This window comes from Mobula hypostoma, chromosome 5 (genome assembly GCF_963921235.1).
Source record: "Mobula hypostoma chromosome 5, sMobHyp1.1, whole genome shotgun sequence".
NCBI lineage: Eukaryota > Metazoa > Chordata > Chondrichthyes > Myliobatiformes > Myliobatidae > Mobula > Mobula hypostoma.
The window spans coordinates 123,654,782-123,667,887 of record NC_086101.1 but is presented as its reverse complement, the minus strand read 5'-3'; the positions used below and the strand labels follow the sequence as shown (position 1 = coordinate 123,667,887).

The 13,106-nt window shown below is 42.7% G+C and overlaps 1 protein-coding gene across 1 annotated transcript in view; it reads right to left on the bottom strand.

Moving 5' to 3' along the window:
* The window catches only part of LOC134346289 (endophilin-A1-like), a 187,918-nt gene extending 175,217 nt beyond the window's left edge, over positions 1-12,701 (bottom strand). The window contains exon 1 of the mRNA XM_063047638.1: positions 12,377-12,701. Within this exon, the coding sequence (XP_062903708.1) occupies positions 12,377-12,421 (45 nt within the window). The 5' untranslated portion in view covers positions 12,422-12,701. The remainder of the gene's footprint in view (positions 1-12,376) is intronic.
* Positions 12,702-13,106: the final 405 nt, after the last annotated feature.

Here is a 13,106-nt window from a genome sequence, read left to right as displayed (position 1 = left end):
AGTCTCCCATGCAGCACAGAAATCAATCCAACATTGTTCAACCTTTCCTTATCATAATCCAGGCAGGATCCTAGTGAACCCTTGCTGCATACTCTCTACAGTTTTCCTGTAATGGGAGGGCGGGGGCAGTGAAGCAGAACTGCACATGATACACCAAATGTGGCCTATCCAATGTTTTATACAAATGCTTACTCTCATATGGTGATGAGATATAGGAGAATAATTAAGCCATTCAGCCCATTGAGTCTGCTCTGCCATTCAATCATGGCTGATTTATTTTCAACCCCGTTCTCCTTCCTTCTCCCAGTAACCTTAACCCCTTTACCAATACACCTGATGACTTAACTTCCACCACCATCTCTGGCATGAATTCCAGAGATTCACCACCTTTAAACTGAAGAAATTGCTCACCTCTTAAGAGACATCTCTTTATTCTGAAGCTGTGTCCTTGGTTCATTGACTTCCTACTAATGGAAAAACTCTCTGTGTTCTCGCTATACTCAACACCCCAATGAATGAATACAAGCTCTTTCTGTACCATCCTATCTACTTGTGTTGTCACTGATGTTCCTCAGGGTCGTACCATTTACAGTATTTTTCCCCCTTACATTTGACCTCCCGAAGCACAACAAACACCTCACACTTACCTAAATTAAATTCCACCTGTCATTTCTATGCCCTTTTCTGCAACTCACTACATTCCACTTTGCTCTTTGACAATCTTACTCACTATTCAAAACTGCAAGAATTTTTCTGTCGTCTAAAAACTTACTAAGTGGCCCATCTAGATTCTGTCCCCGTGACTTTTTCATGAAGAGGGGTGCCAGAGGTGATCCTACATATCTCCAGTCAGAATAACACTCCTCCACCAATACCATCCAGCTTCTAGTGCCAAGGCAATTCTGGATTCAATTAACTGTCACATACCCCGTGACAGGTTAAAGAACCAGCAGAAATGGAAAACACTTTGGAGTCCAGTATTGCTATTAACTAATAATATTTATTAGTAACTACGCAATACGGTAATTTAAGTGCAGATAAATCAAACAGGTTAGCAATGATTATATACAAGTAAGTGTGGAATATATAGGAAAACCAAGCTTCTTCAAGTCTAGGGGTAAATAGATAGTCTTATGATGATGTGTAAAGTTCAGTTCAGTTCGTGGTATTGAGTTGAGTAATGATGGAGGGAGGGAGGGAGGGAGAGAGAGAGAGAGAGAGAGGGAGAGGGGGAGAGGGAGAGAGAGAGAGAGAGAGAGAGAGAGAGAGAGAGAGAGAGAGAGATTGATTTGAGTCGTCAGATGAGCTGACGCCGTCGATCTTCCCGTTGTCCTCCGAAATCCTTTCAAAGTCACCGACTGTGACTTCAACAAAGGGGGTCGTTTTTCTCTGGTGGAGCTATCAACTCAGGCAAGGGTTGGACACATGGACAACTTCCCACCGGTCAATCCCTTTTCTCACTGCAAGAGCCACTGATCGATCCTCCAAAAACCCACTTTTTCTGTGGGCACAACAAAGCTCATTCAGTGTCCAAAAACAAGTGCCGCAGGTCTATCATCTGACCTCCTATTTATCTCACCGTACTGAGTACCAAATGCCTCTCAAATAATTCCTCCTTCCTTTGTCTGTGTAAGAAATGTACAAGCAGGCAATGTCCTTGAAGTATAAACACGCTCCAGAGAAACTATAACATCAATTGTCCAACAAATAACGCCGCCCTCAGTCACCATAGCGACTTACAAGCTGCTCGGTGCTCTCTCTCTCCAACTCAGCAGAAATCCAAAAGTTGGTCTTCGTCTCTCTCTCTCTCTCTCTTTTTAAACCAACATGTCAGTGTTAAATACCGCTCTCTCTCTCTTTTCAAAAGCACAGTTCATAGGGGTAATTTAGGACCCCGTCACACAACCAAGTCACCATGGATCCCATGACATCATCTTCTCGATTAGCCTACCATGAGAGACCTTGTCAAATGCTGAAGTCCATGTAAACAACATCCACTGCCCTAGCCTGACTAATGCATAATCTAAAGACATGAAATGCCAGGATAATTCCCCACTGTAGATTTCCCTACCGTCTAACTGAGTGATAATGTCTGGGGTGGAGGAAAGAGATTGCCCTATGGGTTGGCAGTGATCCAAATGGGCTAATACTCTTCTTCTAAGACATAAAGAAATATGGATGCCATGATTCTATTGAGCTTAACTATACATACTCTCTCGGTCTAGGACATTTGACAAAGGTACATGATTGCAAAAAAAAATCAAACAGCTCGTTGATGGGATTGAAATTGAAGTGCTTCCAAATAAGTGTCGGAAAATCCCACATGAAAATCAAAAACAAAAATGCAGATGCAGGCAATCTAAAATAAAAACTTAAAATGTTGGAAATACTCAATGGGTCAGGCTGCATCAGTGGAAAGATTTACAGAGCCAACCTTCAGGTTAAAGATCCTTCATCGAAACAGGTAAGGAAAGTGAAGAGGTTTGTTAGGCTGCAAGGTGAGCAGGGAAGGAAGGACGATGTCTCTAATAGAGTAAAAACAGACTGCCAAAGCATTCAGCTGTAAACTGGCTAATCTGGTCAATGATAGAACGGCAGTAGTTGAAGTGACAAGACAGACAAAAGAAAATGTACAAAAGAATGCAGAGCAAGAAGACATAGCTGACACATTAGACTCAGCTATTCCCTGAGGAAAAATATAAATTAAAATGGAGAGGAAACAAACAAGTTGAGCCAATATCACAGATGGACAACTGATACAGACAAAAATGAAATTGCCAGAAATTATAGAATTTAGAAACATATCAAGAATACTACACTATGTCTATCAAGGTTCTCAGTCATCCAGGTCATTGTATATCAAGTGGTAGTAAATCAAGGCAACTGGACTTGCTGTGTTGTCTAGAAGATTACTTGCCACTCATCCAAGAGGCTTCTTCAGCTCTAACCCCAGAACTACCACCATGCATTAGGTGGACTGAAAAATCCATCGAAACCTTTCTGATATTCAATCACATTGCTAATTTCTCTTTCCTACAAACTCTGAAAATTGGCACAAAACACCTGGTGATCATTGTTATTTGTTGCTTCTTTTTATTGATCCCGTTTTGAATCCAACTTGGAAAACTCCCTTGACTCTTCTGAGGCTTCTATTTCCATATCAACAACAATAAATACTCAACTCTCATTCACGCTGCCTTTTACACCCTATACAACAAAGCCATTTAGACATAACCTTCTCTGAACAAATCCACACTGACTGTCCTTGCCTAATCCATATCTGACTATGTGAAGATAAATACAGCATCTGATAAATTTTTCCAGTAGTTTATCTACAACAGATATTAATTTGTCTGATTGGCCTGCTGTGTTTTTCCAGCCTTTTCTGTTTTTGTTTCAGATTTTCAACATCTACCTTTTTCACCTAGCCTCTTTTTACTTCCTTTACAAACAATACTACAACATCTTTCAGTCCACACATAATCCACACAAGGAGGATTAGAAAACAATTGAAAAGGAAACAATACAGTTGATGGAAAGCTTAAACAAAAACAGAAAGTGTTAGAAATACTCAGCAGTTCGGGCAGCAACTGTGGAGAGAGAAACTGGGTTAAAGCTTCAGGTCAATGATCTTTCTTCAAAAGATAACAGTCAGAGCTTCAACAATTTCCTCCTTCATTTACACTTTAAAAACTATTCAAAAACCCTTACTATTCCCTCTATCCCAGTGAGTTATATCTTGCTCTCAATGGTAAACCATCACCTTTACCGCTAATATCCTCAATGACAAGAGTCCACATGAAAGCAATGCTTTAAGGGGAGGTAGAAAGGACCCTGCCTACAAAACAAATAACAGGTGGCTTTTTTGTCTTAACCAGCTGTGAAAGACTGAAAATGCTTCTGCATCTCCCCGATATTCAGAAAAATCCAAAGACACTCAAAGCCAATGAAAAAAGTAAGTTTTCACTCGACCAATAGTCTACATAATTGAATTGAATGACCTTTATTGTCATTATACATCGGTACAATGAAACTCTGTTTGGCTTCCTCTCAGACAATTAAATAAAGCGGTAGATTAAAAACAAGACAGTAACAGAAAAACAGTATTAAATAGATAAGTAGCAGAAAATAAGTTGCAGCAGCACCAGAATTAGGTGGAAAATAAGGAGCCCAACGACAGGGAGCAATTGGGAAACTGCCTTTAAAGAGCAAGTCGTAGTATCTGCGTTCTTGGTGAAGTTCTAAACCTGGTGGTTCTCACATAAAGAAATGCTCGGAGTCCAGTACAGAGCTGGTTGCTTTATGTCAGCTAACTTTGTGACATACAGTATGTCAGTGGTAATAACCCTGATTCTGATTCCAGTTTATTGTTTATTCTACCAAGATTATACTAAACTATAACGTGCACATTACAACCTTACACTTAGCTGAAAATGAGTCATGGTAACGATTTTAGACAATTTTATAAATAAAGCACCAATGCAAGATGGGCTAAACTGACCTAAAAAAGATACAAATATGATCATAGAAAGACAAAAGTATTTAGCCAAATTTCCAGGTAGCAAGGCATTTAATTCATTGAATCCACATATGCAGAGAACAATGGGTGGACAGACTAAGAGAGATGCATATTACAGTGTCATTCATCCTACAGAGTTACAGAATACCACAGCACTGACACAGGTCCTAAATATATATATACACACACACAGGGTCACTTTATTACGTTCACCTGTACACCTGCTCGTTAATGCAAACAATCTAAACAGTAGTAACTCAATACCTAAAAGCACGCAGACATGGTAATGAAGTTCAGTTGCTGTTCAGACGAAGCATCAGAATGGGGAAGGAATGTGATCTAAGTGACTTTGACCGTGGAAAAACTGTTGATGCTAGTTGGGGTGTTTTGAGAATCTCAGAATCTGCTGATCTCCTGAAATTTTCACGCACAACAGTCTGCAGAGTTTACAGAGAATGATGCATAAAAACAAAAAAAAACATCCAGTGAGCAGTAGATCTGTTGGTGAAAATGCCTTGTTAATGTGAAAGGTCAGTCAAGAATGGCCAGACGGTTACAAGCTGAAAGGAAGGTGACAGCAACTCAAGTAACCAGATGTTACAACAACAGTGTACAGAAAAGCATCTCTGAACGCACAGTACGGTGAAACTTGAAGTGGATGGGCTGGAGCAGAAGACCACACAGGCTTCCATTCCTGCAGCTAATGAAGTGCTCAGTGAGTGTACATTAACTGTTACCAGGAAACCATCATTCTTGTGTTCTGTACTACAAATGTATAAATAAACAACAACTTTCATCTCCTTGAACTTTTGGCATACAAAATTAATAAAATGTGCTTCACGGGAGTGGTGTCAAGCATCAGAGCAACATAAGGAGATTCCACTAAGTGACCAAATAAAACCAAAGAGGTCGGTTTTGAGGAGCTTCGTAATGGAGAGGAGAGAAGTAAAGGGGTTTAAATAAGCATTTAGGGCCAAGCAAGTGAAGGCACAGTCAACATTAATGAAACAATTAAATATTTGAAGCCAGAATTATGAATGTAAGTATGTAAAAATATTTGGATTAATTATGTCTGTATTTGGCTCCATATTTGATGATTTTTCAACAGTTAAGTGCTAATTCAAAATCGAGTTAAATTTTAGGAATCTTACAAAGCTCAGAAATACATTATAATTCTCCAACTATTTGATGCAATAATGAACTACAGGAATGTATTTTGTCCTTCCATTGTGGGAAGATTTATTGTGAGGGGTATAGATCGGGTCAATACAAGCAGGCTTTTTCCACTGAAGATGGGTGATACTAAAACTAGAGATCATGGGTTAAGGGTGAAAGGTGAAATGATTAAGGGGAATGTGAAGGGGAACTTCTTCACTCATAGGGCGGTGAGAGTGTGGAACAGTTGCCAATGAAAGTGGTGGATGTGAGTTTGATTTCAACATTTAAGAGAAATATGGTTAGGCACATTGATGGGAGGGGCAGGGAAGGGTGTGGTCTGAGTGTAAATCGATGGGACTAGGCAGAATAATAGTTTGGCATGGACTAGATGGGCCAAAGGGCCTGTTTCTGTGCTGTAGTGTTCTATTATTCTGTGACTATTCACAGAGTTTATTGATTTAACAGCCTGGTGTAATTACAATTTACACTGAATGAATAAATTGCCTTCTTAAAATAATTTAATATTTAATCATGGAGCCAATAAAACTGTAAATTGTTAATTAATCAAAGAAGCGTAGCTCATTGACACCAATAGTTATGTATTTGAAATCAATATTTGGCAAAAATCTAAATCAGACAAAGAGGAGACAAATTTAGCTTTGAGAGCTGATGCTGAGGCGTTAATGTTTGACTATTTAGCAGAGGGTGCTAAATTTAGTGTCCTCCAAGAATTTCACAACTTTTGAACAACATTCCTGAAATAATTGTTCTGTAAACCAGTTTAACTCCTTCTTACCAGTTTCTATAAAGACAAGAACATGAGTAAGTCAGCAGATGCTGGAAATCTAAAGCAACACACACAAAATGCGGGAGGAACTCAGCAGGTCAGGCAGCATCCTTGGAAATGAATAGATAGTCGACGTTTCAGGCCAAGACCTTCTTCAGGACAGTGCTGCAGAAGAGTCTCAGCCCAAGACGTCAACTGACTATCTATTCATTTTCATAGATGCTACCTGAACTGCTGAGTTCCTCCAGCATTTTGTGTTTGGGTTGCTCTACAAAGACAATCTGGTTTCAGCTGGGCTGAGAACAGCACACATGGATAACTCTGAGATGCTAAAGATGGTGCTAAAAAAAGGATGGTGCTAATGCAGCATTTTCTTCAAATCTGATAAACAAGATAAAAATGAAGAACTTTCAGCAAAACTGAGAAAAGTTAAACAGCCCTTTTAGCTCTGAGAAAAGACAGACTTCCAATCCCCATTCCTGGAGCTGCTGAAGTGTTTTTCATTGCTTGATACAAGGGTCACAGTCTCTGATATCAGGACAGATTCAGTCAAACCAAATCAAAGGAGCTTACATTAAAATACACATCACACCAGAAGACATCGCACCTCTCCCGGAAGTTCCGGGAGTCTCCTGCATATTCATAGTGGCTTCCTGATGCCCGCAAATTATATACAATATCCCGGAAATCGATTTTAGAGAGAAGGAGAGAGAGAGAGGGAGGAGAGAGGGGGGGGAGAGAGGGGGGGGGAGAGAGGGAGAGAGGGGGGGAGAGAGGGGGGGAGAGAGGGGGGGAGAGAGGGGGGGAGAGAGGGGGGGAGAGAGGGGGGGGAGAGAGGGGGGAGAGGGGGGGAGAGAGGGGGGGAGAGAGGGGGGAGAGAGGGGGGAGAGAGGGGGGAGAGAGGGGGGGAGAGAGGGGGGAGAGAGGGGGGAGAGAGGGGGGGAGAGGGGGGGAGAGAGGGGGGAGAGAGGGGGGGAGAGAGGGGGGAGAGAGGGGGGAGAGAGGGGGGAGAGAGGGGGGAGAGAGGGGGGGAGAGGGGGGGAGAGGGGGAGAGAGGGGGGAGAGAGGGGGGAGAGAGGGGGAGAGAGGGGGAGAGGGAGAGAGGGAGGGAGAGGGAGAGAGGGAGGGAGAGGGAGAGAGGGAGGGAGAGGGAGAGAGGGAGGGAGAGGGAGAGAGGGAGGGAGAGGGAGAGAGAGAGAGAGAGAGAGAGAGGAGACAGAGCGTGAGAGAGAGCGCGAGAGAAAGAGACAGCAACATGGCAGAGTGTTCCAAAAAAAGAAAATATAAAACGTACGTCACTCCAGACTACACTAAAGTGTACCCCAGCATAATAGGGGTCAAAAATAACGACAGTGTTGCTCGCTGCACTGTTTGCAACAGTGACTTTTCTATTGCCCATGGTGGGTTAAATGACTGTAAAAGACATGTTGAGGTGAGTTTAACAGGTGTCATTCATTCATTAGCATAGCTAACATTATTTAAACTAGCTGGCTAGCTGCTAAGGAGCTACTCTATTGCAGACATCCCACCTCTCCCGGGAGTCTCCAGCAAATTGATGGTGCTACCTCCCTGAAATGAGTTTTTGCAGGGTGGGATGTCTGCACCAGCCACAGCACACATCATTTCATGCTCTTGCTTACCACGTTGTCCTGGTTAATATTAAAGTACAAAACAGTCCTCAAGATATTTTCCTCTGTCTGCCTTGAGTATTCTCCAGTAAGCTACAGTCAGTACTTCACCGTTACAGCTTACATCTACTCTGGCAGTATTTTCATATTGTGTAATGGCTCAAATATCGCATAATGAAATTCCATTCCCCTTAAATCCAGTCAGATTGCACAGAGGACTAAATGCAGAAGGAAGAGATAGGGCTCTCTGATGATGCCACTGCATACAGTACGTATCTGCCTCACAATCAACAGAGTTTTTGAACGCCTCTCTCATCTGCTCCTTCCAAAATGCCTGAGTGTAACGTGATCCTGCAACACACAAAAAAATTGCCCTAACCTGTCTGTAACAAGAACACCTGCATACCAGGCATCTTTGAGATGACTTTGCAGGCGATCTTTTGCAACATCTTGCTCACTTGCAAAGCCTGAGAGAGAAGCGTAAAAACCATTTACTGCTAAAGCACATATACCATCGCTTGAAATGTCAAAAAAAGTTTCTTTTCTGTTTTGCAATTTTTAAAATCAGAATACTTTAGGAAATTTTTAATGCTGAGAAGATCCTGAAGCTGATGATTTTTTACGTAGTTGAACATGCATTCCCTCCACCAGGAGCGGACAGTAGCTGCAGTGTGTATCTGCTACAAATTACACTGCAGTTCCGCACACACCTCCAAACCTGCAACCTCCTCTAACACAAGGACAACAGGCACAAGGGAATACCATCACCTGCAAATTCCCCAACAAGGCACATGATTCAAGTAATTAAATGAATTAGAATTGAAAAAGCAAAACAAAAATTGAGACATGAAATTATTCATTATTTTATAACTCCATCGGATTCACTGCTGTCCTTCAGGAAAGGAAATCAGCTGTCTTTACCCAGTCTGCCCTCTGAAGCTTCAAACTCACCAACGTGGTTGATTTTTAACTGCCTTCTCATACCGCCAACAATTAGAGATGGACAATAAATGCACGTGATGTCTACATCTTGCAAATGAATAAGTAACAAAAAAATATCACTGTTATTTTATCATTACTTGATCCGCTCCCCAAACAGCACTATCGGAGTACATATAACTTCACAGGTTACAGCCTATCAAAAAGTGACCAATGATGTGAACATAATGCACTGTTTTAGTAGTGAGTACTTTGACTACCTCTGTCTCAAGCTTCGCAAGTCACAGCGGGCAAAGCATTGCAGCAGATCTCAAAGTTATCTTAAGGTGCCGGTTATAAAAGTGTATATGTATGTCAATGATTTGGACTATGGGATTAATGGATTTGTGGCTAAATTTGCTGATGATACAAAGATAGGTGGAGGAGCAGGTACTGTTGAAGAAACAGAGAGCCTGCAGAGACTTAGATAGTTTAGGGGATTGGGCAAAGAAGTGGCAAATGAAATACAATGTTGGAAAGTGTATGGTCATATACTTTGGTGGAAGAAATAAACGGGCAGACTATTATTTAGATGGGGAGAGAATTCAAGATGCAGAGATGCAAAGGGACTTGGGAGTCCTTGTGCAGGACACCCTAAAGGTTAACCTCCAGGTTGAGTCACTGGTGAAGAAGGCGAATGCAATGATGGCATTCATTTCTAGAGGTATAGAATATAAGAGCAGGGATGTGATGTTGAGGATTTATAAGGCACTTGTGAGACCACACTTACTGTGTGCAGTTTTGGGCTCCGTATTTTAAAAAAGATTTACTGACAATGGAGAGGGTTCAGAGAAGATTCACAAGAATGATTCCAGAAATGAAAGGTTTACCGTATGAGGAATGTCTGGCAGCTCTTGGGCTGTATTCCCTGGAGTTCAGAAGAATGAAGGGGGATCTCATAGAAACATTCCGAATGTTAAAAGGTCTGAACAGATTACATACAGCTAAGTTATTTCCCATGGTAGGGGAGTCTAGGACAAGAGGGCACAACTTCAGGATTGAAGGACATCCATTTAGAACCCAAATGCGGAGAAATTACTTTAGTCAGAGGGTGGTAAATCTGTGGAATTTGTTGCCACGAGCGGTCGTGGAAACCAAGTCATTGGGTGTATTTAAGACAGAGATGGATAGGTTCTTGATTAGTCAGGGTATCAAAGGTATGGCGTGAAGGCAGGGGAGTGGGGATGACTGGAAGAATTGGATTAGCCCATGATCGAATGGCGAATGGCGAATGGCGAATGGCCTACTTCTGCTCCTATATCTTAGGGTCTAATGTTACAGACAGGTTGGGGCAATTTGGGTGTTGCAACACCTTCCAAGGCAATTGGAAATAAGCAATAAATAGTCACCTCATCCTTTGAATAAATGCAAGACAAGACAACTACACAGATGCTGAAGTTTCCCCTTCCAGATCTGTTCAGATTCTACCATATTCAGCAGAATGGCAATGTCACCCAACATAAGACAGTGTCAACAGAACAAAGATGGGTCTAACCTGACGACAATTTTCCTAGGACCGCAACTCCTCTAACTACAAACTCCTACCTGTGTCTATGAGATCTGTCCCTGTCCACCCATTCCCACCTTGCTTAACACATCGCCCCTCAGGAAACCCAGGAAATCATCATATTGGGATCTCTGATAGCTGCTGAAAAAAATTTAACAGCTACTAGCTAGTTTTAAAATTAGATTTATTTATTATAAATAATATAAACAAAACATCATATACATCCCTTTCACACTTGCTTGACTGCTGAAGAGGAACATTTGAATGTGTTATTGGCTGGCAGGAATGCAGCTCAAGTCCTCACTTTATCAGTGCCCTGTGTCACTAGTCAGTAACAAGACCCTTATTGTCATCCATAAATATTCTCATCCAGCTGTTCTGCTGATCTCGTGATGTGTCTGCTGTATCATTGTCAGTGATCAACAATTATCTGTTGACTCACTTCTCACCCAATCTCCCATTTGGAAGCTTGTGCTTTTTCTGACATTTGTTACTCCTGGTCCATCCCCACTACCCCCAGCTTACGTAGTGTAACTCCGTCTCCCTCTTGAGCCAATGGAACTCCTTCCCCCGGGAGATACGTCTCTACCAAAAGAGGTCCTTCCCTCCGCCAGCCTGCAGGTCAGCCTTGGGTAAGGTGCAGTACCTGCTTAGCACCCCCCTCCCCAATCAGGGTCACGTGAGGCCATGGGAGTAGGTGACTGATGGTCCTATGAGCATCTAGTGCATATCATAAGTCCTGGTTATGTGACCACTGACCCCCACACCCCAGGCAGACAACCTCTAAAGAGTACTTATAATGGCTGGGGTCACCCGTCTTGTAAAGACACCAACCAGAAGGCGGTAATGGCAAAGCACTTTTGTAGAAATATTTGGCAGGACAGGGAAAGGCCACAAAGACCTAGATCATATGACATAGCACATAATGATGATGATGACTTCTTTCCCCAAATCTTCAATTATTTTCCTCTCCCAGATAAGCAAACTAAATAATTCTTATTAATAATCACACGAAACAAACAGCAAATCCAGTGGTGGATAATCCATTTCCTCTGTCAACAAAGATCTTTTCAACAACAGTTGCAGGATTAAGACAAAAATATCTGGTAACCAATGAGGATCCCTGATCTGAAGAGTCTTAGCCCAGACCAGACCACACAGAGGGCAATGCCACAAAATCAAAACTCAGAGACCCCAACTGGTAAATAATCAACTAGATGCATCAATTATATGCGTGCTTAATCAGGCAGTATTATTAATCCCGATTTAGCCCCGCTTGGAATGATTTTGACTATTCCATCAACAATGTGTTCCTTAGCTGAACAAGATTCCAGGGCTTTTCACAGTAACATTACACAAGCCACTTCTCCCGGACCTGCACATCAATAATGCATCGTGCAGCCAAGAACCAAATATCGACAATGCATCGAGTATTCATGGCTGCACATCGACAATGCATCGCCGTATGCAAGGAACTGCAGTTAACAATGCACCATGCACCAAGAACTCGAGGTTGCACCGTAACATTGCATCGTGCACCCGGGGCTGCACGTTAACCGCACCGCGTATAATATCTCCGACAACATCCAATACATAAAGGGGAGCCTGTGCCACGATGCTCGATCGGTTCAAACAGTGAAATCCCGCACTGATCCGGGACACCGAGTTTTCAAACCCAGGCTCATCTCCAGGGAAGAGCAGTGCACCTGAGCTCAGTCAGAGCACGGCAGGGTAAGTGGAGCGCGGTGCGGACCAGACCAGAACGCCCGGCAGTATCAGGTCAAATCCTCCCCCTTTACCTGTGTGGCTTTATGAAACTGCTTCCTTAGCCCTGCCACAGACATGGTCCCGCAGCGGCACCCGACCTCAACCTGCGATCTTCTCCAACACGCAGCTCCTTCTCATCCCCCTCCGCTGAATGGTTCTCCGCAAAACCAGGATATCCGGACTCCACCTGACGTCAGCCCATAAAGACGCGGCCGGTCGGCACTTTCAGTCACTGCGCAGTTACTGCTTTGCAGTTACATTTTGTTGTTTTACACATTTTTACCTACATATAAAACTGACGCAGGAACATGGGGACGCAAGAGACGGCAGATGCTGGAGTCTGGAGCGCCACACAAAACGCTGGAGGAACTCAGTAAGTCGGACAGCATCTGTGGAGGAAATGGACAGTCGATGTTTGAGGCGGAGATCCTTCACATGGACTTATGAATATATGCACGATTTTTACTCAGAGACACAGCCATAGGCACATACCACAAACATTTATATTTATATACACGCTCATTTAATATCTAAATAGATCCACGTGTTTAACTCTTTCTGGGTCTCAGAGGTGAAACGGAGCGCAGTGATCATTGCTGCCTTGCGGACCACGAGTTTACTGCCGAATTTGAGGTCTCAGTCTCTCTTTTCTTTAGTTAGACAAGGCGCCATTGGTGCTAAAGTGGGTGATGGTGAATCGCCTCGTCAATGCCCGGCTTCAATGAACGGCTTCTTGACAGAGTTACAAATGGCCTGTGTTAG